Source organism: Acomys russatus, chromosome X (genome assembly GCF_903995435.1).
Source record: "Acomys russatus chromosome X, mAcoRus1.1, whole genome shotgun sequence".
Classification (NCBI taxonomy): domain Eukaryota; kingdom Metazoa; phylum Chordata; class Mammalia; order Rodentia; family Muridae; genus Acomys; species Acomys russatus.
Window position 1 is genome coordinate 5,584,736 of NC_067169.1, and position 26,348 is coordinate 5,611,083.

At 40.3% G+C, this 26,348-nt stretch overlaps 1 protein-coding gene across 1 annotated transcript in view; it reads right to left on the bottom strand.

The window, feature by feature from the left end:
• Acot9 (acyl-CoA thioesterase 9) overlaps positions 1–14,124 on the bottom strand; it is a 34,731-nt gene extending 20,607 nt beyond the window's left edge. Inside the window, exons 1-5 of the mRNA XM_051141569.1 lie at positions 13,927–14,124; positions 6,882–6,976; positions 5,425–5,470; positions 2,641–2,811; positions 2,351–2,388 (exon numbers count right to left, since the gene is read on the bottom strand). Of these exons, the coding sequence (XP_050997526.1) occupies positions 2,351–2,388; positions 2,641–2,811; positions 5,425–5,470; positions 6,882–6,976; positions 13,927–13,946 (370 nt within the window). The 5' untranslated portion in view covers positions 13,947–14,124. The remainder of the gene's footprint in view (positions 1–2,350; positions 2,389–2,640; positions 2,812–5,424; positions 5,471–6,881; positions 6,977–13,926) is intronic.
• Positions 14,125–26,348: the final 12,224 nt, after the last annotated feature.

Below are 26,348 nucleotides of genomic sequence, written 5' to 3' on the forward strand. Positions count from 1 at the left end.
CACCAAACAGAAGGTAACTTGAATGGACTAAGATGACACTGCATTGATTTCAGCATCAAAAGAGATGATATTAGATTCCACTAAAAAGAAGAATTTCTGAGCCATAGCAAATTAAAAACAATAAAGTGTAAACTGGGTGTAGTGATGCCTGCTCATAATCAGAGCAGTCAGAAGGAGGATCATGAGTATGAGGCCAGCCTGGTTACATAGCAAGTTCCAAGCTATCCTATACAGCCAAGACTTTGTTTCAAAATTTAATAGTAAATTGGGAGACTAAGAATGTAGCTCAGTGATGGAATACCTGCGTACTATGTACAAGGCCCTAGGCTCAATTTCTAGCACATGATGAAGAAGAAGATGATAAAAGTTTAAAGTCTGACAAGAAATGGTACAGTTACAAGTTCTCAAAGTGCCCCTTAAAAGACACTAATTTACTACAAAGGGCAAAGGAATAATTTTACAGAAAACTTGTCAGATACCACATTCACTAACTCAAAGTGTATGTCATCAGGAATGGGACAAATAAAAAGTTAAATGTCCCTGGATGAAACACAGTAAGAACAGAGCATCCTTTCTATGATGTTCCTCCCAAAGATATATAGCCTAACCCTAATCATGAGAGAACATCAGACAAGTCCAGAGAGGAACAATCTATAAGAAGAGCAGCCTGTAACCTTCAAAATTGTCAAGCTTACAAAAGCCAAGGAAAGACTCAGGACCTACTCCTGACACAACTACCCAGTGCAACCTATGTTAGATAAGTGCACCCTTCTTTAATAAATGAGCACTAGTGAATACTAAACAGTCCCTGAGAATTAAACAGTGTTAACTTTCTCATCCTGACGGTATTATTATGGTTATGTAAGAGATGTTCTTCTTTATAGGAAGCACACACTAAAATGCATGGTGTAGTGCATTTTACTGCAAACGACTCTCCCACACAGAATTCAGGGAAAATATTTCTTTATGTAGCATCCGTAATTTGTCTTTCAAACTCTTTTTTTAAAAAATTTAGTCACGCATTTAGTTTATTTGGGGGTGCTTACATGGGCATAAGTGAGGGATTATTTATGTGAACATAGTACAATGTACTAATGACTAAACCAATGAGGTGGGGAGGGGGTGGTGGTGGCATACACTTTAAATCCCAGCACTAATGGAGGCAGGAGCAGACAGATCTTTGTGAATTCGAGGCCACCTGCTCTACAAAGTAAGTTCCAGGACAGCCAGGGCTACGTAGAGAAACCCTGTCTCAAAAAAAAAAAAAGGAGAAGGAGGAGGAGGAGGCAGGGGAGGAGGAAGAAGAAGAAAAGGAGGAAAGAGAGAAAGAAAGGAAGGAAGGAAGGGAGAGAAAGGAAGGAAGGAGAGAGAAAGAGAGAGAGAACAAAAGAAAAGAAAGTGTATTTTTCATCTCCAGCAACCATTAACTGTCTCTAGAGCCTCAGGAAGGAGAGAGGCCTCATAAGCCCCTTCTGCCTAGAAACAGTTAATTGTATATAGAGCTTGCAGAGGAAGCAGAGCCTCCTAAATCCTTTACCTCTCTATGATGGAATGCCCAAGGGCACAATCTTATATAGGTCTTGTACAGTCAATAAGTTGCTGAAAGTTCAACAGTGCAATGGCCATGTCATGCCTATACAATAGTGTTCCCTGACACTGCAGATAGAACTACATCTAGAGTGTGTGCTTAGCATGCTTGAGATCCTGGGTTAAATTCCTAACATCCAGACTACATTTTACAACTAAAAGTCATCAAAAATAAGGCTCATTTGGATGGTAACTCTATTAATGAGAAATCTATATTATAAGAAAAACAATATGAGGGGGTTCTGCACAAACTGTTGCACCAACCAAGGACAAAACATGCAGTGAACCTAGACCCCCCTGTTCAGACTTAGCCAATGGACAGCTCATTCTCCACAGTTGTGAGGAGAGCAGGGACTGACTCTGACATGAACTCTGGTGCCCCTAATTTGACCATTTCCCCTGGTCAGGAGGCCTGGCATCACACAGAAGAAGGGGAAGCAGGTTACCCAGATGAGAACTGATAGGCTGTGGTCATATGGTGAGGGAGGAATTCCTCTTATGTCACAGATGTAGGGGAAGGGAATAAGATGGAAGAAGGAGGGAGGATGGGAATGGGAAGATGAAAGTGAGGGGATAGCATTCAGGATGTAATCTGAATAAATTATAATAAATTAAAATTTAAAAAGAAAAACAATATAACAATAAAAATATTTATGTCCTTTTTTAATATCCTCATACATACAAAATAAAAAATTAAATGGCCCTTTCTATCAAGGACTCATTGCCTACATGTAACTGATACTAGGAATACAAATACCAGTACCTCCTAAGCTGTCGAGGTCCTCAAGAATCCTGCCGAATCTGTGAAACACAGCAAATATGAATTAAATAAAAATCACAATGGTTTCCTTTTAAAGTCCAATAAAACACTTTGAGATAAAGAAATGGCTCTAAAGTTGACTGCAGTGATACTTAAACAACTCTTTCACTATATGAAACTAGTCATGCGCTTTAAATAGATGAACTGTAAGGTTTATTTATTATATCTCACAGTAGTTGCTTTAAAAGGAGGAATTAAAATAAAGGACAACAATGAAAATAGTACTGTGTTACCTTACTGTGTTTTGAACAGTCAAATATTTATCTCGTAGTGTAGGATCACTACCCAAAGGTAGGAGGACTTCGATGTAACTGTCCTGCATTTTCCTCGGTGGTAGGGCTTTCTGTGATTTAGCCAAAAAATTGTGAAGTAACTTTCTTTCCTCCATTGCTTTTATATGGTCTCTGAGAAGAAAAGATGAGGCTTCATAAAACAAGAATGGTGCTGCCCCATAATTCTAGTACCCACCCCCTCAAACAGGACAGTCAGACATGGTAAATGGAAGAAATTGCTTCACGCCCAGTTGAGAAAACTGAACACTTCTGATGACAGTTTTAGGCTTGTAGAAAAGAGGCTCATGCTCTACCATCTGAGATAGCTGGGTCATAGACATATACATAAGAAGCACATACTTAGTGATATAAACACATCTAAATGGGCCACATAGTCAACCGATCACAAAGTTTCCCCAGGAGTCTGAGATATTGCCTAGTGGTTAAGAGTTTACGCAGAGGACTCAGATCCCACACGACCCACATGATGGCTCAAAAGCATCTGTAAGGCCAGTGCCAGAGGATCTGATGCCACCTTTTGGCCTCCTCAGGCACTGAACATACATAAATGCAGGGAAAACACCCATCCACATAAAAACAAATCAATAAACCTTTGAAAAGATTTGTTCATACTAGCACCATACCCTGGCAGTAGAACATTTGCCTAGCGTATGTTAAGCCCTGAGTTGGAGTTCAATACTAAGCATGAGAGGGGAGAAAAGGCAAGAGACAGGATGATAACTCTCAGATTCTGTGTCCTATCATGTTGATATTTGTTCTCACCGTCCCACTCTCCTCTTCCTCTATCTCCTCTGTCTCTCCCTCTCCCTCCCTTATCCTCTCCCTTCAGTTTCAGAAAAGAAACAAATGAGAAAATAATGAATAGTATCTAAAGGAAGTTTGCATAACAGGATAAAAGGAAAAAAGGAAGAAAACATTTTTAAAGGACAAAAGGAGAAGAAAAGACAAGACTAAAGTAGAAGACAAAAGAGAAAGCAATAGGGAACTAACAATGTTAGCTGCACTATTACAAAAAAAGGCCTTCTAAGTTTAAATGATAAACTATTTTTGCCAAAACTTAGCTTACGAAAAATACTCAAGTCAGAGAAACAAGTTTAATTGAGAATGTACAGCACTCTCAACACAAATAGCTTAGTCTCCTGAGAGTCAAATTCACGGGGAAAAAATGGAGATATGAATTGTCATTTACTTTAGATTAGGGAGAGATGAAAAGTCAAAAACAACCAGGTGCAACTTTAATAACTTTTGTTGCATCTTGATGTTGTTTTAAACATTTAAATCCTAGTCTGACTGCCTCCTCCGGCACCCCAGGCAATCTCTAGACTTCCAGCAGAACCTATCCTACCTGAATCTCCCCACAGGTCCTTCGACTCTACCATCTCCACCCAACTTTATAGCCAGATAGCAGAAGTCCTACTCCAAGGTCTAGTGAGGACCTCTTACAATTCAGTCCTTGTTTTTCTGCAGCCTACCAGATCTAGCCTGGATCTCGTAAGCAGTACCTCTGCTTAGTATGGGCACTTAATACTGAACCTCAGCCAACCTCTAGACGTCTGCCAGGAAGCATCCTATCTGCAAGCCCCTTCTGGGGATTAGCTGTGTGAGTGCCCCTAACCTATCCATCCAAGCCTTTTCTCAACCTCTCATAGTGAGCCAGGGTCGCACAAACAGTACACAACCTTAGTCTGGCCTTCCATACCTTCTCAGCAAAGGAGCTCTAGGTGTGAGCCAATATCTGCCTTACCCATCACCCAAACCACAGGACTCTCCCAGGCCATATACCTTTCAATAAAGGAGTCAAGACACATAAAACAGTAAAACCAGAAGATTGAGTTCAAGTCCCAAGTCTGAGTTTCATTTTCATTATGTGTAAAAAAATTGGAATAGAAAACATGTCATAAGAATGCCATAAGTTTTCTCTTTTTTAGCTCTATAAATATTTTAATTGAGTTTGGGAATAGTAAATGTATGTCTGAATGAACAACTTGGTATACAATATTTTTAATTAATTTATTCAGATTACAACTCAATTGTTATCCCATCACTTGAATCCTCCAATTCCTGCCTCCTTCCCTCCCGCTTTCACCATATTCCCCTCCCCTAGGTCCAAGATCAAGGGGGGACCTCCTCCCCCACTTTATGGTCATAGGCTATCAAGTCTCATCTTGGTAGCCTGCTTATTCTTTCTTTGAGTGCCACCAGGGCTCCACACCAAGGGGAGGTCATCAAATATGGGGCACCAGAGTTCATGTCAGAGTCAGTCCCCGCTCTCTTCATAACTGTGGAGAATATCCTGTCCATTAGCTAGATCAGAGTAGGGGTTCAATGTTCACTATTGTATTGTCCTTGGTTAGTGCAATAGTTTGAGCAGAACCCCCTAGGCCCTGATCCACCCATTATGAAGTTCTTCTTGTAACTTTCTAAGATCCTCTAGATCCTTCTATTTCCCCATCTCCTATATAAGAATGCCATAAGTTTTCTTATGAGAACCAGTAAATATACCCAAACAGGTTTTGAAAACACAAAATATAAATAAATCATATTCTTTTATGATGATGATGCATCAACTGATTAATACATTAATACATTAAGATGTTATGCTTTCCCCCCTAACAGGAAAGCCCTATCTCCACACAGAGCTCTCCATCCACAGAAGAGGATCAGCAACTAAGCCTAAATAGCACTTAGCATGACCACTTGGGGATGAAACATAAAAGTGCATACCTCCAGTTTGTGGATACACCTACTATGTCCCGCAGCTTACTCCGAACTGAAAGAAAAACCAAGACTTTACTCCACGGAACAAAGAAATAGGAAGTGCAGGTTGGACAAGATGCTCAAGAAATAAGTAAAGCTGCTCATGCACTCAAAAAGTATCAAAAGGTTGATGAATTCCCATTCACTGCCAAAACAAACAGCTCAGGGCAGGGATAAGGCTTCTGCTCTCACAATTAGACTGGTTCCTAATTGCAAATAAACATACTGTTTCCAATTATTGAGTTTTATTTAAATAAATCAGAACGTTTTCATTTTTTTTCTCCCAAAAGGGCCTTATTAAAATCAAGAGTTGATTGTCTTTAGGATAGAATTCTTTTATGCATGGATGCACATATGTACAGGCCGGGGAATAACCATTGCTATTATTTAGTTGTGATCCGCCTTGCGTTTTTTTTTTTTTTTTTTTTTTTTTTGGGTTGGTTGGTTGGTAGTTTTGAGACAGGCCCTCTCACTGGCCTGGAGCTTGCTAAGGCTGACTGGCCAGCAAGCCCTGAGTATAAATCCATATGACTCCATTTTCAGTGCTGGGATTACAAGTGTATGCCACCACCACGTGTGGTTTTTTTGACATGGGTACCAGGGATCAAACTCAGGTGCTCATGCCTGAATGGCAAGAACGTTACCAACTGGGCTATCTTCCTAGTCTGGAAACAAAGATACTTATAAACAGAACTTTTACCCATCTTCTTATAGGCAGTATTAATCAAACTACTTAGTTTAGCAACTAATACCAATATCCAAAACTGAGTTTTATTACTATTGATTTCTTACATACTTAATTATTCTAAGTAGCACAGTTTTAATCAGAGAAATAAAGCAAAGACTTAATTCAAGATAAAGCAAATAGTGTGGTTTAGTTTTAATCAATGCCCACAATGCGAAAGTGAATTAGCTTAAAACAAAATATAAGTACTGAAGAAAAAAACTGATCACACACGCTATATGGAAAGGGGAAAATAATCACATAATAAGGAGTAATTTGAAATTAGAAAATGTACATACAACATTTTTAAAATGTGATTTTTTGAGCATTTCAAAAAGTACATTCCAGTTATGGGAAATGAAATGAAAAGCTATACTTGTTCCTTCAATAACTAAATGAACAAAACCATATATATTATGGCTAGAATCACACGCAGTCCCATATTAATGGTGGACTTTATATCAGACCATACAGTGCTCTTGCAGAAAACTCGAATTCAGTTCCCAGTACCTATATCAGGTGCCTCAGAATCACCTGCTAACTCCAAAAAAAAAAAAAAAAAAAAAAAAAAAAAAAGAATTTTACATTCCTACTCCAGCCCCATACCTCCTCTCAGCATGGCCCCACCCTCCTACTCTCTTGCTCCATTCTGTGAAATTAAGCTTTTTTATTACATAGGCATAAAACAAACCAGGCTTGCCTTCACGTATGTGTATGGGTCCATGTGCATTGTACTGGGATAGCCGACACAGTCCTCTGCCATGAGTAAACAACCCCTTGTTCAAGATACAAAGCCTATAAAACAAGAGAAAGCACACTTAAAACAGTTTCCAGAATTGCTTCTCTGGGAATCTGCAAGACTTCACCTTTTCTAGAGTATTCAGCCACACACCCGCTTTAGTATATAGTTTGTAGGAATTTTCCATTCACAAGTGTGTGATTTAAGAGTATCCCTTAAATCAATGCTATACTCTATTTTATTATTTCGTTGGTGTGCTTGCATGATTTGTAGCAGCCAGAAGACAACTTCAAGAGTTAATTGTATTCCACCATTTGTCTTCGAGCTAGTTTCTCTTCTGTTCCTGTCAAGCTGCAAACTCAGCCTCCTCGCTGGCTCTTGAGATTCCTTGTGATTCTCCTATCTCTGTCTCTTACCTTATCTTATTCTGGGACCAAAGAGCATTCCTCTTCCTCCTCCTCCTCCTCCTCCTCCTCCTCCTCCTTCCCTCCTCCTCCTCCTTCTCCCCCCGCCCCTTTCAACATAAGTTTCAGGGATGAAACTCATGTTGTCAGGTAAGTACTTTTACTTACTTATCCACCTTGATTGTTTCTACTTTTTATTTCTGAGGGAGGGTTCATGAACCTTATCTTATGCTGCGACCAAAGAGTATTCCTCCTCCTCTTCCTCCTCCTCCTTCTTTCTCTCTCTCTCTCTCTCTCTCTCTCTCTCTCTCTCTCTCTCTCTCTCTCTCTCTTTCTCTCTCCATAAGCTGCAGGGATGGAACTCATATTGTCAGGCAAGTACTTTTACTTACTTATCCGCCTTGATTGTTTCTACTTTTTATTTTTGAGGAGGGGTTCATGAGCCCCTATGCCTGGCTGCCTCCTCCCTCCATGTGTGTGCCTCAAGACTGGACCTAGTGATATGCAAGCTAAACCATTGTGCCACATGTTGAAACCTCATCTCCTGTAACAACGTATGTTTTTAAAGTAAAGTTTATCACGACCACATTTTAAGACAGAATTCAACATGGAAATTAATGGAAAGAGTTGTGCCAAAGGGAAGGCCAGATCCCAGGGATGGGTGTGGATTTCACAAGAATTACCTGGCTTTTTTTTTTTTTTTTTTGAGAAAGGTTCTCATGTGGCCTCGATATGTAGCTGAAGATGGGTGTCCTTGAGGTTGCAATCCTCTGGCCTCCATCTTCTGAGTGCTGCAATAATAGGTGTGCCCTACCACACCTGGCACACAAAGTGGAAGTTGGAGAGCTTTTTGTTGTTTCGTTTTTATAATACTAAGGATTGAACCCACAGCCTTAAAATGCTAGGCAAGTATTCTCCCACTGAGCTATATATCCTCAGCCCAACTACTTTCTGAGATTAAAGACAAATGTTATATTTATCTACAAAGTAAAGAGTAGATGTAAACCAGGTATAATGGATTTTGTCTTGCCCTTTCCATTTTATTGACTACAGAAGCCAGAACTAATCTGATAAAGAAACAAGAACATTGATAATGAATATTCACTTTGTTCTTTATTATCAAGCCATATTTCCTCAATAATAAGAGCAACTCAATTACAAACTAATCATCCTTGAACTCTGAATCAGCCCTTTGCACTCAAAAAAAAAAAAAACTTAATGTCCTCAGTCCCTAATGAAATACAATAAAAGCTATGTACTCAAAGGGACCTTACCAATCCTCTCAAAAATAAACTGGATATGTTGATTTTAGTTTACTGTTACCTATGTGTTGACTCTTAGCCATATACTACCACATCAGTAATAACATATATATCAGCCTGGTATGGTGGTAGATCCCTGTGAGTTCAAGACCAGCCGGATCGGCATAGTGACTTCCAGGACAGCAAGAGATAAATAGAGAGACCATTTTCAAAACACACACACACACACACACACACACACACACACACACACACACACACTAGAAATTAACAAACTTATCTGTGAAAGCACATTTGAAAAGTTATTGAAAGGATCAAAAAATACCAAACACTGCCAAGACATTCTAGCTTAAGTTACTAGCAAATTCATACTATATAATGTGAAGATAACGACTAACCAAAAAATTACATTTTTACCTTTCCCTGGAGCCCAAGCTACTAAATTACAGCATTCAGTGAAAGCTACCCAGCAAAAATGTTTTGTTAAAATCTACCCACATGCAGTTTTTGACAAGTATGTGTTGTTAGAATCAATCTTTGACCTTTCACCAAGCCAATTAAGTCAGCTGTGAAAGAACACATAATTATGCATACTTGCTCACTGGAAATTTTAACACCTTAGCCACCTGGTCATCTTGTTAACTGTGACACAATCCCTGTTGTTCCACTAAGACAGAAATGCTCTCTCTCTCTGTTTATTCAGCATCAATAACTGACATTTTTTTTTTACACAGTAACCTTTCCCTTTACTTTTCGACACAGATTAATATTCTAGTCTTCTTGATCTTAATCTTCAAGTTTGAATTTTCTCAGGATGTGATTTAGATTTTCTATTTTTCACCATTGTACACATTTTATGTATGTTCAAATCTCTTACTTGTGGAAGTAGGTTATGTATTCCTCTATCCTGCTATCTCATAAACTAAGGTTCTGCAAAAGAACATACCTAGTTTGAAAGAACGTAACATAGATGGAGGGTGATAAAGTCACAATCCTGGCAAGCTGAATTCAATCCACAGGACCCAAGAAAGATAAAGGGGAAGAACAGCCTCCACTCTCCACTAAGCTGTCCTTTAACCTCATATGCACACCATGGAACACATGTACAGACAAATGCATCATGCAGGCATACACATACACAAACAATATTTAAAAATATTCAGCTATTAAAAACAAGGAATTTCCGAAATTTGTGGACAAATGGATTGAACTAGAAATGATCATAATGAGTGAGTTAACCTAGAAGCAGAAAGAGTCAAATGGTATATACTCACTTATATCTGCATACTAGCCCAAGGGGCATGTCCCATGAAAATCTTCACTTACCAGGAAACTGGGACAGAGGGGAGGACATCCTATTGGGACTCTAGATGAGAGAAGCATGGGAGAATAGCAAAGTAGAAGGATCCTGAGGGTCTTAGAAACCTACAAGAAGATCATTATGATAGGCAGATTTGGGCCCGGGGGTCCCGCTCAAACTATAGCTCCAGCCAAGGACAATACAGGCTATAAACTTTAAACCCCTACCCAGATCTAGCCAATGGTCAGAACATTCTCCACAGTTGAGTGGAGAGTGGGGTATGACTTTCACACGTACTCTGGAGCCTCATATTTGACCACGTCCCCTGGAGGGGGAGACCTGGTGGCACTCAGAGGAAGGACATCAGGTAGCCAAGAAGAGACTTGATACCCTATGAGCATATACAGGGGGAGGTAATCCCCCTCAGGAACAGTCATAGGGGAGGGGAATAATGGGAAAATGGGGGGAGGGAGGAATGGGAGGATACAAGGGATGGGATAACCACTGAGATGTAACAAGAATAAATTAATAAAAAAAAATTTAAAAATTAAAAAAATAAATAAAAAATAAAAAGCACTGGAGAGATTGGGGAGGTGTCTTGGTGGATAGGAATGCTTGCAGTGCAAGTATGAGGACCTGGATTCAGTTATCAGCAACCACATAAAAAGCCAGCTGTGGCTGCATGTGTACCTATAACCCCAGAGATGGGAAGATCACCAGGGCTTGCTGGCCATCTGGTCTAGCCTAAATGATAATCTCAAGTCTCAGTGAGAGCTCCTGTCTCATGGGACTATGGCAAGTGATAGGGCCTGATGACCTCTCTTCTTTCTGCATGCAAACATGGACAAATGCATTTGCACACATACTTGTGCATACACCATCCCACCCACCCACACACACATATAAAGAACATGCTGCAAAAGAATAGCTAATCACTTCTATTGCTACCATTAGTTAAAAGATGAAATGGCCCTGAGTTTAAATCCCAGTAACCTAAAAAGGGAGAAAAACACATGGGTTGACCTATTTGGAAAGTCAGCCTTATGGCCCTGATTTTTGTATGCAGCCCTGGGTACAATTTCCAGCACATATAAAATCAAACATGGTGGCATATGCCCATAATCAGAGCACTTGAGGGGCCAAAGTATGTGTGTATCTGTATGCAGGTATGTGTACATGCATGTGGGCATGTGTGGGTGTCTGTGGGGCCCTACACAGGGCAAGGACTCTCCTGAGCTGGAGTTACAGGTGATTGTGAGCTGTTCTGAACTCAGGACTCTGGGCTCTTAAACCACAAAGCCATCTCCCTAGTCCCTGAACTGTATACCTTAAAACCTAAAAAAAAAATGCTTATAGAACAGTAATATTTTTAACAGCTATATGTGTGTTTTAAGGTGAGTAACCTAGAGCAACTTTTAGTCCTACACACTCCATTAATGGTAAAGAAGTGCATCTTGTTTTCTTTTATATATAAATAACTTACCAATGTGTTACAATTACCCACACCATTCAATACAGCACTATGCTATAGGTTTATAGTCCAGGAGCTGTTTGCTCTACCATTTGATCTAAGCTATGTCACCTGGGTTGTGTAAGTCTACTCTGCATATGTTCTATCATGACAAAAATCTCCTCTGTCTCTCCCTATCCCCCTCTCTCTCCCTCCCCGCGCCTGCCTCTGCCCCCCCCCCTTTGAGGCAGGGTTTCTCTTAGGCGATGAAGCATTCAAGAGTGGCTTAATCAACACCCAGTCCCTCAGTGCCTAAAGATTACTTTACAATCTTCCTTATCTCCAATAAGCCCACAGAGCACTACAGCATAATCTTTAGGGCTTTCAAAGACACTGCCATGGCTCCTTTAGGATGCTCAGACCACAGAGCCTTTCTAATGAAAGAAGTCCAAGACTCTCAAACTCCCCATGGTTTGCCTAGGGAGACAGAGAGTCAACCTAAAGTTGTGAATAGAAACAGATAGGCTCCATCTTAGGTTCCAAATATGGAGGAAAAATGGCAAAAAAAAAAGTTACTGCATTATCAGATAGTGAAGGCTTGGTAGAGGATTTGCTAAGCATGAATGAAGCCCTGAAGCCTCAGCACAAGCAAGGTTATTTTTACGCCTACCACTCTGAGGACATAGCTTAATGTGCAGACTAAATCAGGTGGGGAATGACATGTGTGTGTGTGCGGAAAAGTCACACAAGCAAACACCAAAGAATCACATCCAAATTGAGGGAAGGGAAGCTCAAAAAAGGTCTTGTGGGGCCTGGAGAAATAGCTCAATGATTAAAACTGCTTCTTAAAAATAGTTTTAGGTGTCTGGGTGTTCTGCTTGCAAGTATGTTGGTGTCTATAGAGGCCAAAAGAGGGGGGTCAGATCTCCTGCAACTGGAGTCCTTGAACCTGGGTCCTCTGGAGGAACAACCACTACCTTTAGCCACTGGGCCAACTCTCCAGCCCAGTTAAGAGTACTTCTTGCTCTTGTAAAGGACCTGGGTTTGGTACCCAGCACTCACATGGTGGCTCATGAGCATCTGCAACTCCAGTTCCAGGGGATGTGATGCCCTCTTCCGGCCTCTACTGGCACCTGGCATGGTTATAGAATACATATATACATGCAAGCAAAAAAGACATATGAAAATAAAATTTTACAACACTTTTAAAAGATCTTGTGGAAGAAGGCACAAGGGCAAGGCCACAAAACCTTTTGAAGCCTTTCACATTATGTCTAAAGGTAACCATGCACTTCTTGTAATGACTTTCAGCCTGTCTTCAAATAGTGTGACACCTGCTTAGGTGCTGGTGGGTAGGGAGATAACCCACCTTGTTCAAGTAATGGCAAGGTTCCCAGGAACAGCAAAGGCAGACCAAATACCACAGGAAAATTAGTGGGAACCATGTCAAGGTCAGGCCCACCAAGAGCAAGATGATTTTTGAACCCAGAACAAATATCATTTTCTTGGAAAACAGGCAAGCTGAAAAAACTTGCATGCTGTGAGACAGTCAGATGTGTCCCGCAAGCTAAAGACCATGGTCCTTAACTGTGCCAGTTAGAAAGAGTAGACTGGCAAAACTGCCCATGTTGTCCAAGGCCTTGCTGCTTATCAAAGGCATGTTCTAAACTGGGCATGATAAAGTACATCTGTAAATCCCAGCACTAGAAGAGTTGAAAGCTGACACACTGTCACCGGTCCAAGGCTAGCCAGTACTACTTGGGCTGTTTCTCTCAAAGCAATAAATATACAAATGAGAGCTTGTGGTGGTGGCAAAAGTTCTTAAAGCTAGCTCTGGAGAGGTATAGGCAGGTAGATCTTTTGAGTTCAAGTCCAGTCTGGTTAACATACATACAGAATTTTAGAACACCCAAGATTACTTAGTGAAATCCTGTTCCAAAAATAAACAAACAAGGGGTTAGAGAGTTGGCTCAGTGGTTAAGATCGCTTTTTACAAAAGGACCTGGGTTTAATTCCCAGCACCCACACAGAGGCTCACCACCTCCTCAGGCACCAGACACACATGCAAGGGAAAACACATACACATAAAATAATAAAAATAAATCCAAAAAATTAAAAGTAAACAGATGAATCAGCTGATGAAAGCCAAACGGTATTCTACAATCTTTGCACACGTGATAACATACTTAAGTCAGATTCCAAGTGTGTCAAGCACATATCCTCCAAATTGTTTTTTAAAGAGAAAAGGGCTGGTAAGGCAAGGCGGAACTGAAAACATTGGTTTTGGAAAAGGGGCTACCACAAGATTACAACCACACCCCTGGTGAGCAAAAGGATAGGAATTTAAGGGGAACACCCAAACTCTTCCCTTTTAAAAGTGCCAGAGGTCGCTAAAGGAGGGTGGCATTCTTCCAGGATAGGCCAGTGGCCCCCAGTCCGGGCAGTGGGTGCCTTTGCGTCTAAACCCAAACATCCACCGCCTCCATTCGGCAACTCTGCTTCTTCCGCCCCGCTAACTCGGCATGGCAAAGAAAGGCGTGGGCACTCCGAGATAGCGTCCCTCCAAGCCCTTCCACGCCCTGCCACTTACTGCATCGCTGCCCGCTTCATGGCACTCCACTGCTTAGCCACAGATGGACAACCAAGGCACTCCCACTCCTGGGAGGAGGCAAACAGGCGGTAAAAGAGCCTGAATGGGAGCCCAAGTTCAAACACCAACAAAGGCGCTGGACCGAATCTTGCTCCCCCACCTAGGAGCCTACGCCACAAGAGCACCCGGGAGGAAAAAGGCCTCCTTGTGCGATGGGCGGGGCTACGCTGCGCCGGGGCGGGACTACCACGCGAGAATGGCAGGTCCTGCTGTTTGATTGGCGGGCAGCCAAAGCCTGAGTCAATGGAACTTCCCACTCAATCAGCTAGGTGGGGTCTGAGACAAGAGTACTGACAAACTCTTCCCTCCTTTGTTAAGCAAAAGAACCACTCTGTGTGGCAGTGTGACTTAGCTGCCTGGCGCTCTTCTGCCTAGGTAGAACTATGTAATTCTTGACTCTTGTACTTTACATTCCCAATCTGTGGTTCTTGTCCTTGGCATCATCATCTGAGCAGCTTTCCAAAATACGGGTACCCTGCATGCTCTCCCAGGAGTAGGTATACTGAGGCAGGAGAATTGTCACCACTTAGAGGCCAATCTGGGCTGAAGGAAGGTCTAGGATAGAAGAAATATTGCTCCTGTTTTTATATGAAATTTTGGTTTAAAAAAAATGAAGCTTAATGAGAAAAATTAAGTTGAAGAAAATTTCTTTTTTTTAAATTTAATTTTATTAATTTATTCATATTACATCTCAATGGTTATCTCATCCCTTGTATCCTCCCATTCCTCCCCCCCCCCCATTTTCCCATTATTCCCCTCCCCTATGACTGTGACTGAGGGGGACTTCCTCCTCCTGTATATGCTCATAGGGTATCAAGTCTCTTCTTGGTAACCTGCTGTCCTTCCTCTGAGTGCCACCAGGTCTCCTCATTCAGGGGACATGGTCAAATATGAGGCACCAGAGTACGTGTGAAAGTCAGACCCCAAGAAAATTTCAAGGGAGGCCCCATGCCTGTTATCCAAGTAACCTAGGAGGCTGAGGCTAAGACATCACAAAGTCAAGACTTGGCTGATTACAAAGTTGGACATCAGCCTGTGCAGTTTACAAGGGATATAGCTAAGGGACAGAGTGCAAGCCCAGCATGTCAGAGTCCTTGAGTTCAATCCCCAATACCAGAGGGAGGGGGGGGGAGGGAACGAACCAGAACAAGAGAAAATTTCAGAATTAGTCATAATGACACATTCCTAGACTAGTCAGTTATGAGAATGTCTTACTTACTTACCAGGAATTCCCTCACACAGTTCTATGAGTCACAATTTACTAATATAGATGTTTCCCTAAGTGACCATACCTGAGTCCATGAAGATCTTAGGAAAGAACTCCTAAGCAATGAACCACATAGACTCCACTGCAGATAACATCTAAAGCATGAAATGTCGTATTCCTTAATTAATCTATCATAGTTCTAAAGTCAGGGAAGCCCTATTAAAAGCAGCCAACCTGGCATTCATGTGTGTCTCTAGATCAGGTTTTTAAACAGACTGGAAAGACTGCTCAGCAGTTAAGAGCAGTGCCTGCTATTGCAGGAAACCAGCGATCCATTTTCAGCACCCATATGCCAGCTCAAACCCGTCCCAGGGGATCTGCTGGCTTCTTATGGCCTCTACAAGTACCAGGCCATATATATACATAGTACACATCACACACACACACACACACACACACACACACACACACACACACAAGTGAAGACTCATACACATAAAATAAATGGGCTTTTAAAATCTTCTTTTAATGTCTTAGAAACCCTGATGTCTCGTTGTTGTTCTTGTTGCTATTGAAAAGCTTTTAAGCTGTATCACAGTTTGAAAAGAAGGTATGGAAGGCAAAGTAGTCACAAAGCCAGATGGGAAACATGAAACAACTGTGTGGGAAACATGTAACAACTGTATAAGGATGAAAATCACTATTCTTCCACAGCTGGTCTGCTTGTAGCCCACATGTAATGAAAAATTTTAAAACACCTAATGATAGATTGACAGATACATTCTCAATGTCTTTGCTAAAAGTAGAACAACAAAGTAACAAACCTCAAAATATGTTATAGTTCAGTCATGTATTCTGAATGAAAAATATTAATAATCAAATTTCCTTCGGCTGATACAGATTCTGGGTACCTGGTGTAAAGAAAGAATTTTCCTGGAGACTATGTCATCAGCTTTCAAACTATATGTTATAGAATAGAGAACTGTTTTTAAAATTGGCACATTTCCTATATTATATAGCTAATCTGAAAGCATCCAGTTAAGCAGGATGTGATGGCACATGCCTGAAATACCAGCTACTTGGAGACTGAGGCAAGAGATTCACAAACTATGAAGCGAACCTAGGCTTCTCAATGAGTTCAAAGCCAGCCTCCACAAAATAGTGAGACTCTGTTCAAAATAAAGTGTTGAGGGGACATATTGCTGAGATGGTAGCATAGTGGTAGTGTTTGCCTAGCATATGTAAAGTCCTGTGTTTGATCCCTAATGCCTAAGTGTGGGGAAAGGATCCAAAATAATTTTGGAGATTTAGTTTTCTATTGTTCCTGTTAAGAGCAATGGGAGTGAAATCATCTTAGAAGTAGGTCTGTAAATCCACCTTAAATGTATTATCTTAGCCGGGTGTGATGGAGAAGGCCTTTAATCCCAGGACTCGGGAGGCAGAAGCAGGTGGATCTTTGTGAATTTCAGGCCAGCCTGGTCTACAAAGTGAGTTCAGAACAACCAGAGCTATTACACGAGAAATCCTGCCTCGAAAACCCTAATAACAATAATAGCAAAAACAAAAACAATAATAACAATAACAATGCATTATCTTTCTCATATTATTATTTATTTACTTTTGTCTTTCTTTGGGGGGGTTTGTTGTTGTTGTTGTTTTGTTGTTTTGAGACAGGGTTTCTCTGTGTAGCCTTGGCCTTCCTGGACTTGATTTGTAGACCAGGCTGGCCTTGAACTCACAGGAATCCACTGGCCTCTGCCTCCAAGTGCTGGCATTACAGGCGGTATCATCATACTCAGTTTATTTACTTTTTTAAGACACAAAGATTTTATGGTTTTCATTATTTGTGTGTATGTGTGTATGTGTGAGGGTGGGTGCCTGTGGAGTTCAGAAGTGGAATTATAGGTGCTTTTGAGCTATTGTAAGCCAATACATGTGTGTGCTTGGAACTGAACTTGGCTTCTTTGCAAGAATAGTGCATGCCTGTCTTAGTCACTGTTCTATTACTGTGAAGAGCCAGCATGACCAAGGCAACTCTTATTCTTTTAACAGAAGCATTAATTGGGGCTGACTTACAGTTTCAGAAGTTTAGTCCATTAGTGTGAACCTGGGAGAGTGGAGCCTTAAAGTGAGGCAGACTAAAGTCTCATGTAAAAGCCAACTTTATTTAGAGCATCAGACAACTTATATTCTGAGTATTAAGTCATATGAGCACAGTTCACATGAGTTCAAGCTGTATACAGTCCCAAGGACACCCCAGTGCTTGGAAACATCATCTGAATAATAGTAAGATCATGGGTAAAAGGAAGTACACCTACTCCTATTTACTACACCTGGGAGGGGCAAGAAAGCATACCCCAAGAACAATCCTGTGTTTTGGAGGACTGTGATCAGAGGACTCACCCTGTTTTCTTACAAGCACTCAGAATTCTCAAACAGCTTCATTGATGGACTGTGTATTTGACAATCATGGTAGCATGCAGGGAGATGTGGGTCTGGAGAAGTAGCTGAGAATTCTACATCCTGATTCATCCATGGGGGGGGGGAGAGAGAGAGAGAGAGAGAGAGAGAGAGAGAGAGAGAGAGAGACAGAGACAGAGACAGAGACAGAGACAGAGACAGAGACAGAGAGACAGAGAGAGAGAGACAGAGAGAGAGAGAGAGAGACAGAGACAGAGACCCTGAGACTGACTTGGCCTGGCATGGCTTTTGAAACTTCAAAGCCCACCTCAGTGACACAATTCCTCCCAAAAGGTCACACCTCCTACTCTTTCTAATCCTTCAATTATTGCCACTGCATGGTGACTAAGGATTCAAATATATGAGCCTATGTGGACCAATCTTACTCAAGTCACCACAATGCCATTCATTAACTTCTAAGCCATTTCTTCAGCCAACTTATTCTTTTTCTTTTCTTTTATTTTAGTTAAAATGTAATGAATTACATAATTTCCCCTTTCCTTTTCCTTGCTCTAATTCCTCCATGCACTCTCTCAAATTTAGGGCTTCTTTATTGTATTATTGTTACACACACAAATAAATACATACATGTAACTTACTGAGTATATTTAATGTTGCTTGCACATGTGTGACTTTATAGCTGACCAATTAAAGGGCTCATCCATGGAAAAACTGTCACCCTTTCTTAGCAATAATTACTTGCCTCTAGTTCTTTTACTAGGGAAGGTGCTCCTTATGGTTTACCCCTTCCACATTGGCATGTGTATTAGGGTTCCCATTTTTTAGGCAGTCGTATTATTGCAGTATGTGAGTGTACCTTCCCTGTAATTTTTAGGATATACAACCTCACATCAGACTTTCTGATCATATGGTACCTACAAGTTTTCTGTTCTTTCTTCCTCAGTGTTCTCTGAGTCTTATGGGCAGGACTCATGTTAGCCACTGGGGATGAGCATTCCACTATAAGTTGTTCTGTGTGTTTTGACCAGTTGCAGTTTTCTGTATGGTCTCTGTCTGTGGCAAAGAGAAGATACTTTGATGAGGAGTAAGAGCTACATGTTTTAGGCAAAGACAGCTTGTGAACAGGCTCATTCTTTAAATAGCAGCCAAATTAACATGACTTCTTTCCATTTGCTGCCACAGATCATGAGTTAAAAAACAAAACTGAAGGATGTAGCTCAGTAGTAGAGCATTTTCTAAACATGTAAAAGGTCTGGGTGGTTTGAATGAGAATAGCCTTCATAAGCTCCTACATTTAAATGTGTGGTACCAAGTTGGTGGAACTGTGTGGGAAGGATATGAAAGAACAGCCTTTGATGGAGGTTTGTCACTAAGAGCAGTGCGCTTTGAGGTTTCAAAAGATTGATGCCATTGTCAGTGTGCTCTCTACTTTCTGAATGAGAAGTGAGTTCTCAGCTGTTCCTGCCACCACGCCTCCACTCATAGACTCTAATCCTCTGAAACAGCAAGCCTAATCAAACTCTTTCTTTTATAAGTTGTCTTGGTCATGATAATGCATCACAGTAATAGAAACCAAAACTAATAAAGGTCCTAGGTTTGATGTCTAGAACTCCAAAATGAAATCTGAAAACAAAACTGTAGCTTCTGTTTCCCTGGACAAAAGCTTATTTCTCTAGGGACTAGAGAGATAGACGAGCAGTTAGAGCCCTGCCATCTTATCCAGAGGACTCAGGGTCATTTTTCAGCACCTTGTACCCTTTGCTGGCCTCCTCAGGTATCAGGCACACAGGTGGTACACAGAGATATTTGCACGCAAAACACCCATAAACATAAAATAAAATTAATTCTTAATTTAAAAAGCAGTGGTTTCTCTGAAGAATGCTACAGCAGTCCACAAGATAACCATAACTACCCATTAACCATTAAGCCTGGCCAAAAAATGTCATGTGGTTAACTGAACATATTAACACTCAAACCAGTGTTCTAACAGAGAAATCGCATTCTGAAGTTCATAACTTATGCCTGAAGCTATGAATATTCCTAAAATCTAATGGCAATCATAACATGCATAACTACACTACCAGGTATGTACTGCACTTGAGGACCAGTATCCAGCACAATACACAAACTGCTAGTTCTGAGAACGAGAAAAAAAAATGTGAGCAATTAATCTGATGACAATCCCAGATTAAATATTATTCTATAAACAGTTTCACCCATGTGATTGAGAAACTATTAGCTGGTCCATTTAAATGTGCTTTACCAAGATTTCAAACTATCTTAACTGATTATCTGATCCATATTGTCAATCATTATTGGATTGGAGATGGAGGTTAATAGGAAGTGAGATCAAAAGGTCTCACTCAGTCCTGATACAACTTGATGAGCTGGGGTGGGTGGGTATGAGGGAGGCTCCCCTTTTCTGAGGAATAGAGGAGAGGGAAGGGGAAGAGGGAGGGAGGGTAGGACTGGGACTAGAGGAGAGAGGGAGGTACGATCGGGAAGTAAAGTGAAAAGATAAATAAATTAATAAAAAAAAGAAATGAACAAGTTCTGCTTGACTCAGCTCAGCAGTCATGCATGCATTAAATTTCAGAGCTGTAAAGCAAACCTTCATATCCCAATCTTCTGTTCCATATTTACCTTAACACCTCACTCCTTACTCACTGGGCTTGATGTTGGAAGCCCAGAATATAGCTGATCTCACCAATTACTTACTCTATTTTTTACTAATTATCCATTAATACCAACTTACTTTTTAATATATTATATTTAATATGTTCTAACAATTTTTACATGAAAATGGCTTAGAAGCCTTACCTAAAACAATAGGGGCAGAATCAGAAGTTTAGTCCAAGGCTCTTAAGACCAAAATAAGACATTTCCAGTCACCTACCCTGTTTCTCACAGTCAAAATAGAAACTTGTATGGTGAGAAAACAGGACACACTTACCAATTAGTAAATTAAGAGTTTTTAAAAATGAAGAATATATAGTGTGAAAGCAAAGGAAAAAGTAATCAAACCATTTTCATGAATCAGTTGAGCACATTTCACTTGCATTTTAGGCCAAAAATAGATGGTACAATTCCATCTTGACTTTCCCTCTTTCTAGAGGATACACTTTATGGAATTAATCTAAAACAATATGAATAATATAGAGTAGCCAAATATTTCCTGTGAGTTGTTCTAGGAAAAAAATTGGAATTGGCAAGAACTCTAAAACACAGCTTTCATTAAATCTGTCCCATAAAGCTAAATTGCCATTCTGTGACCTTTCTTCAGAAGTTCCCCATTTTTATGTGGGTTATTTAGGGGATCTATACACAATTATATATATATATATATATATATATATATATATATATATATATATATATATATATGTGTGTGTGTGTGTGTGTGTGTGTGTGTGTGTGTGTGTGTGTGTGTGTGTGTGTGTGTACACATGAGTGTAGGTGCTTATAAAAGCCAGATGAGAGTATCAGATCTCCTGAAGCCTGGAGTTACAGGTAGTTGTGAGCTACTCCTTGTGGGTGGTAAAAACCCAGTTCAAGTCTTCTAGAAAAGCAGCCAGCATTCTTAACCACTGAATCATTTCTTCAGGGATCCCTTTTGTTATTAAATGCAATGTTGAGCTGGTTGCTTCGTCCTAGAACATAGACTTGATAAACTACAGAACAAATATAGTTCCATTTCTGTTTACAGACCTTCATGTGCTTTAAGTTCTTGCCATGTTACTACGTTCTCTCCATTTTCTCCATTTCATTGTTAAATTACACATTGTAGTTTCAAGTGCAACAACCGGGTAGTACCCACAGGAATGTTCTAGAACCCTACCACAGAGAGAGAGAGAGAGAGAGAGAGAGAGAGAGAGAGAGAGAGAGAGAGAAGAGAAGAGAAGAGAAGAGAAGAGAAGAGAAGAGAAGAGAAGAGAAGAGAAGAGAAAGAGAGAGCTGGAGGGAGGGAGAGAGATGCAAGAATCTATCTAATCCATATGCCCTGCTGTGATGTACTTGCCATAGTAATAACAATAGCACTGCCTCTTCATTCAGATGTTGGGTAAATATTGCCAGAAGCACAAAAGAGAGGGAGATGTCCTCCCAATACAATCTTCTTCTTATTTTTACAATTTTTCAATTTATTTATTTTTACAAGACAGGGTTTCTCTGTGTAGCCCGTTGACTGTCCTGGACACACTTTGTAGATCAGGCTGTCCTCAAACTCACAGCAGTCTGCCTGCCCCTCCCTCCCAAGTACTGGGATTAAAGGAATGTGCCACCACACCAGGCCCAACCCAATCTTCTATTCTAGATTTACCTTACCTTATTACTTCATATTTCACTTGGAAAGTTCATCCCTAATTTTTTCTTATGTCTGAAACTTGGCTGATGGCTGACCTCATCATTCATTCCCTTTGTTACTAACTAAGGAAAGCACCAATGCCAAGCATTGCTGAGATTTGGGTTAGGTGACTGAGGCATATTCCTTGATTGTAAATTTTGATTTTTAAAAACATTGCATTAAAGTATTTCTATCTTTACTATCTTGTTTTTTTGTTTTGTTTTGTTTTGTTTTGGATTTGGTTTTTGATGCCTCCTTAACTTTTACAACCAAGGAGAATGATACACTTTCCTCACCCCAACTTTAGCCACAATTCACAATTTAAAATGATGATGTCATTAAGACCAAGTGCTTGTATTAGCCAAGAGGCTTCAGCTCATTTCCCAAATAGATTATATTTCCCAGCTGGCCTTGAATTTGAAATCCTCCTGATTCAGCTTCCTGAGTATCTGGAATTATTGGTGCATCACTTTGTGCTCTTATTTATAACTCATTTTGAATGATAGCTTTCTAGTTCTATTAACAGACTTTTCTGACTTGCCTCAACATCTTACCCTCATATATAAAGAATTCCTTGAATTTCATCAAGGTAGCTACTTTCCACTATAATCTGAGACCTTGATGACCAGTTTCTGCCTTGTTCTAGAACATACATAGCTAAGTACTAGGCAAAAATAGATCAGCAAGCAAGGGTTCCAAAGTTTACAGGTGAAGGAAACATAGATCGATTCTTTTACTTCTATCTAGTGTAATAGTTCCAAGGCAGTAGAGTCTAAAGCCTTTTAATTAAATCAATGGGTTTTCCATTCTAAAATGGTGGAACTTTGTAATAGTTCACTTCAGAAAATTCATTTTAAAACAACAGCAAGAAGCAAGTCTTAAAAGTTTTTAATTGGGCTGGGATATAGGTTAGTTGGTAAAATGTTTGCCCCAGTTTTCTTCCCTAGAGGAGATGCAATTCTAGCACTCAGGTGGTAGAAGCAGGAGGACAAGAAGTTCAAGATCACCCATTCTCAGTTACATATTAGGTTTTTAGTCCTAGGCCAGTCTAGGATACATATGAGTCTACTTCAGAAAAAATCTATTGGTAAAAAGGCTTCTACTGGGTTTCTACATTTCCATGAATAGTGAACATAACTGACATTTTAAAAGTACAAGACTTTACATCTATTAGTAGAATGGCAAATGGGTTCAGGGATCCATGTGCTGTCTTCATTTTGCAGATGAAAAGACATGCAGACTAAGAAATTCCCTGCATGTCTGACATTGAACTTTGTGGGGGAATGGAAAGGGGCTGCTGAGAGCTACCAAGCAGACAGAAAGAAACTATTGAGGGTTAGGGAGATAGCTCAGGCTTGGGTTCATCCCAGGAACCCATGTCTCTTTTGGTTTTGTTTTTTAAAAGCAGATGTGGTAGCACTTGATGTAATCACTACGCTAGGATTGCAAAGCAGGCCAACTCCTATGGCTCAGTGGTGAGCTGGCCTAGCCTATTTGGCAAGCTCCCAGTGAGAAACCTTGTATCAAAACAGTAAAATGTAATAACTCAAGGTTGATCTCTAAACTCTACAAAATGTACACACTCAAAAGGAAGTATTGAACCATGATGCATGCAACAAAGTCAAAAGCAATGACTATGTGGCAAAAATTTTTGTTTATAAGGGTACTGACTAATTTTTAATTTGGAGTACGCATTTCAACTCTGTTTACCCCTCTTCAGATCCATCACCTACTATCAGTCTGTCCTTCTCATCTGAAGTCATCTTATTAGAGTCACCTAATTGATCTATTTTTCACTTCTCCTGCCCTCTTCTAAGATGATGATTTGAAAGCAAAATGTAATTATATGACTCTTCTTTTTAAAAGCTGCCCACTGTTCTTTGAATAAAGAACAGATGGTTGTGTATGGGCCACTCATTCCACTAATCCCCCAGCTCCCAGCCACCAACCTGCACTGCTGCTGCCACCTCCTCCCCCACCTCTACCCTCCACTTCCTCCAGGCCTTCTCCGAGTTTCCCAATTTTCAAACCTGCAGCCCTCCCCCACTGCCCAGCTCCTGCTGTCTTAGCCATTGTTTCTTCCCTGAAAGGCCTTTCTTCCCTTTTTCCTTGACCAACTTCTCTTTCTTTAATTCTTTTCCAGAAGACAGCTATCTCTGGCCATGCCTGACCTACCCTCCCCTCCCCCAACCCCATGAACTGTACTACAACTCCCTAGCTACAATGAGCTCCTCTCAACCTTTCCTTCATAGCAGTTTCATCCATTACCACCATCCAATTCCAGAATATTATCTCTATTCCAAAAGGAATTACATATCTCATATTCCTGAAGTCATCTCCCAATCTGCCTCCCTGAACAATTAATTTTTCTTATCTATGAATATTCCTTATCCTGGATGTGTCATATAAATGGAAATGTCCAAAATATAGTGGTCTTTCAGGGCATATCTTTCACTTATGAGAACATTTCTGAGGATCATCTGTGTTATAGCATGTGCCAATATCTCATTCCATTTTATATTTTTAATTTTGTTTTTTATGTGTGTGAATGTTAGAGAGAGAATGTGTATGTTTTGTTCATGTGAGTGTGCAAATGCTATGGCTCAGGTATAGACATCAGAGTACAATTTTGGGAATGGTTCCCACCTTTTACCATGGGTTCTGAGAACTTAACTCCGGTTAAGACATTTCATCAGCCACCATTCATTTTTACAGTGGAATGAAATGTCATATGTAGATCTACCTTATTTGGTTCATCCATCCATCTCTTGATGGATATTAATGTTGTTTCTCCTTTGTGGCTACTGTGAATAATGCTATACCTAATCATGTACACATTTTTGAATCACTTTTCATCTGTAACTTAAAGCTCTCACCATAGAGGATAGTCTTCAAAGTCTCAGCCAGTTCTAATATTGCATGTCAGGGACAGAAAAGAACTTACCAGGAAACTGGGACAGAGGGGAAGGCATCCTATTGGGACTCTAAATGAGAGATGCATGGGAGAATAGCAAAATAAAAGGATACAGAGGGTCCTAGAAATCTACAAGTAGAACAATATGATAGGCAGATTTGGGCCCAGGGGTCCCGCTCAAACTAAAGCACCAGCCAAGGACAATACAGGAGGTAAACTTTAAACCCCTTCCCAGATCTAGCCAATGGTCAGAATACTCTCCACAGTTGAGTGGAGAGTGTGATATGACTTTCTCACGTACTCTGGTGCCTCACATTTGACCATGTCCCCTGGAGGGGGAGACCTGGTGGCACTCAGAGGAAGGACAGCAGGTAGCCAAGAAGAGGCTTGATACCTTATGAGAATATATAGGGGGAGGTAATCCCCCTCAGGAACAGTCATAGGGGAGGGGAATAATGGGAAAATGGGGGGGGGGGAGGAATGGGAGGTTACAAGGGATGGGATAAACATTGAAATGTAACAAGAATAAATTAATAAAAAAAAGGAAAAAAAAAAGAAATGAAATAATTTCAGATTTTTTTTACCTGAACACTATAATGAAAACTGTATTATTAAAACATGCATGAGTCTTTTGATTATTTGTGATATAACTTTGAGTATGCAGCTAGTTAATCAGTACTGTGTTTTCCAGCATAGAATAATTCTCTCCAATGACTAGTAGACTTTGCATCTAAAATGCCACTCCTACACATTTTCAGTTTGTATACCTTGAGCTGGTTTTTCTCAGGCTTTTATGTCTATGTCTGCTTTCATAGGAAATTCAGTCAAGTCAATGAAATATTGTCTTTGTCTCTCTTACTCTGTCATTCTCTCTGTGTTCCACTCCCCCGTAGTGTGTGTGTGTGTGTGTGTGTGTGTGTGTGTGTGTGTGTGTGTGTGTGTGTGTGAGTGTGTACAGATGTTGGTGGTTTCCTGGGAATACAACTCAAAGCCTCCCACATGCTGTGCAAATCTATCTGTTTTGAATCTTACTTTCTCTTGGAAGTCTGATCACATCTTACAAGAAGCCTGTTCCTTTCTCATTCCTCTTAAAATTATCAGCAAAACAGTTCCATGGATAAATTCTATTTAGCCAAGATTTATAGATGATAGCCTATACTTCTAATCCCATCATTCCGGAGGCTAAGACAGGAAAATCATGAGTTTGAAGCCAGCCTGGGTTATATACTGTGAGATGAAAGAAATAAAGAGAGACGTGGAGAGAAGAGAGAATGCATATAGGGATAAGAAAACTTCATCTTTAGTACTTTAAAAAATACACAGAGCTAATACAGTAATTCAAGTCCTTTGAATTCATTTATTAAATCCTCATATGTTAAGTCGTGAGTTAGGGCACTGAGCCTACACAGATCAAATAAGGAAAACTCATAGATCAAGTCTCCAGGCAGTTGGAATGTGAATAAGGATATGAAGAAAAG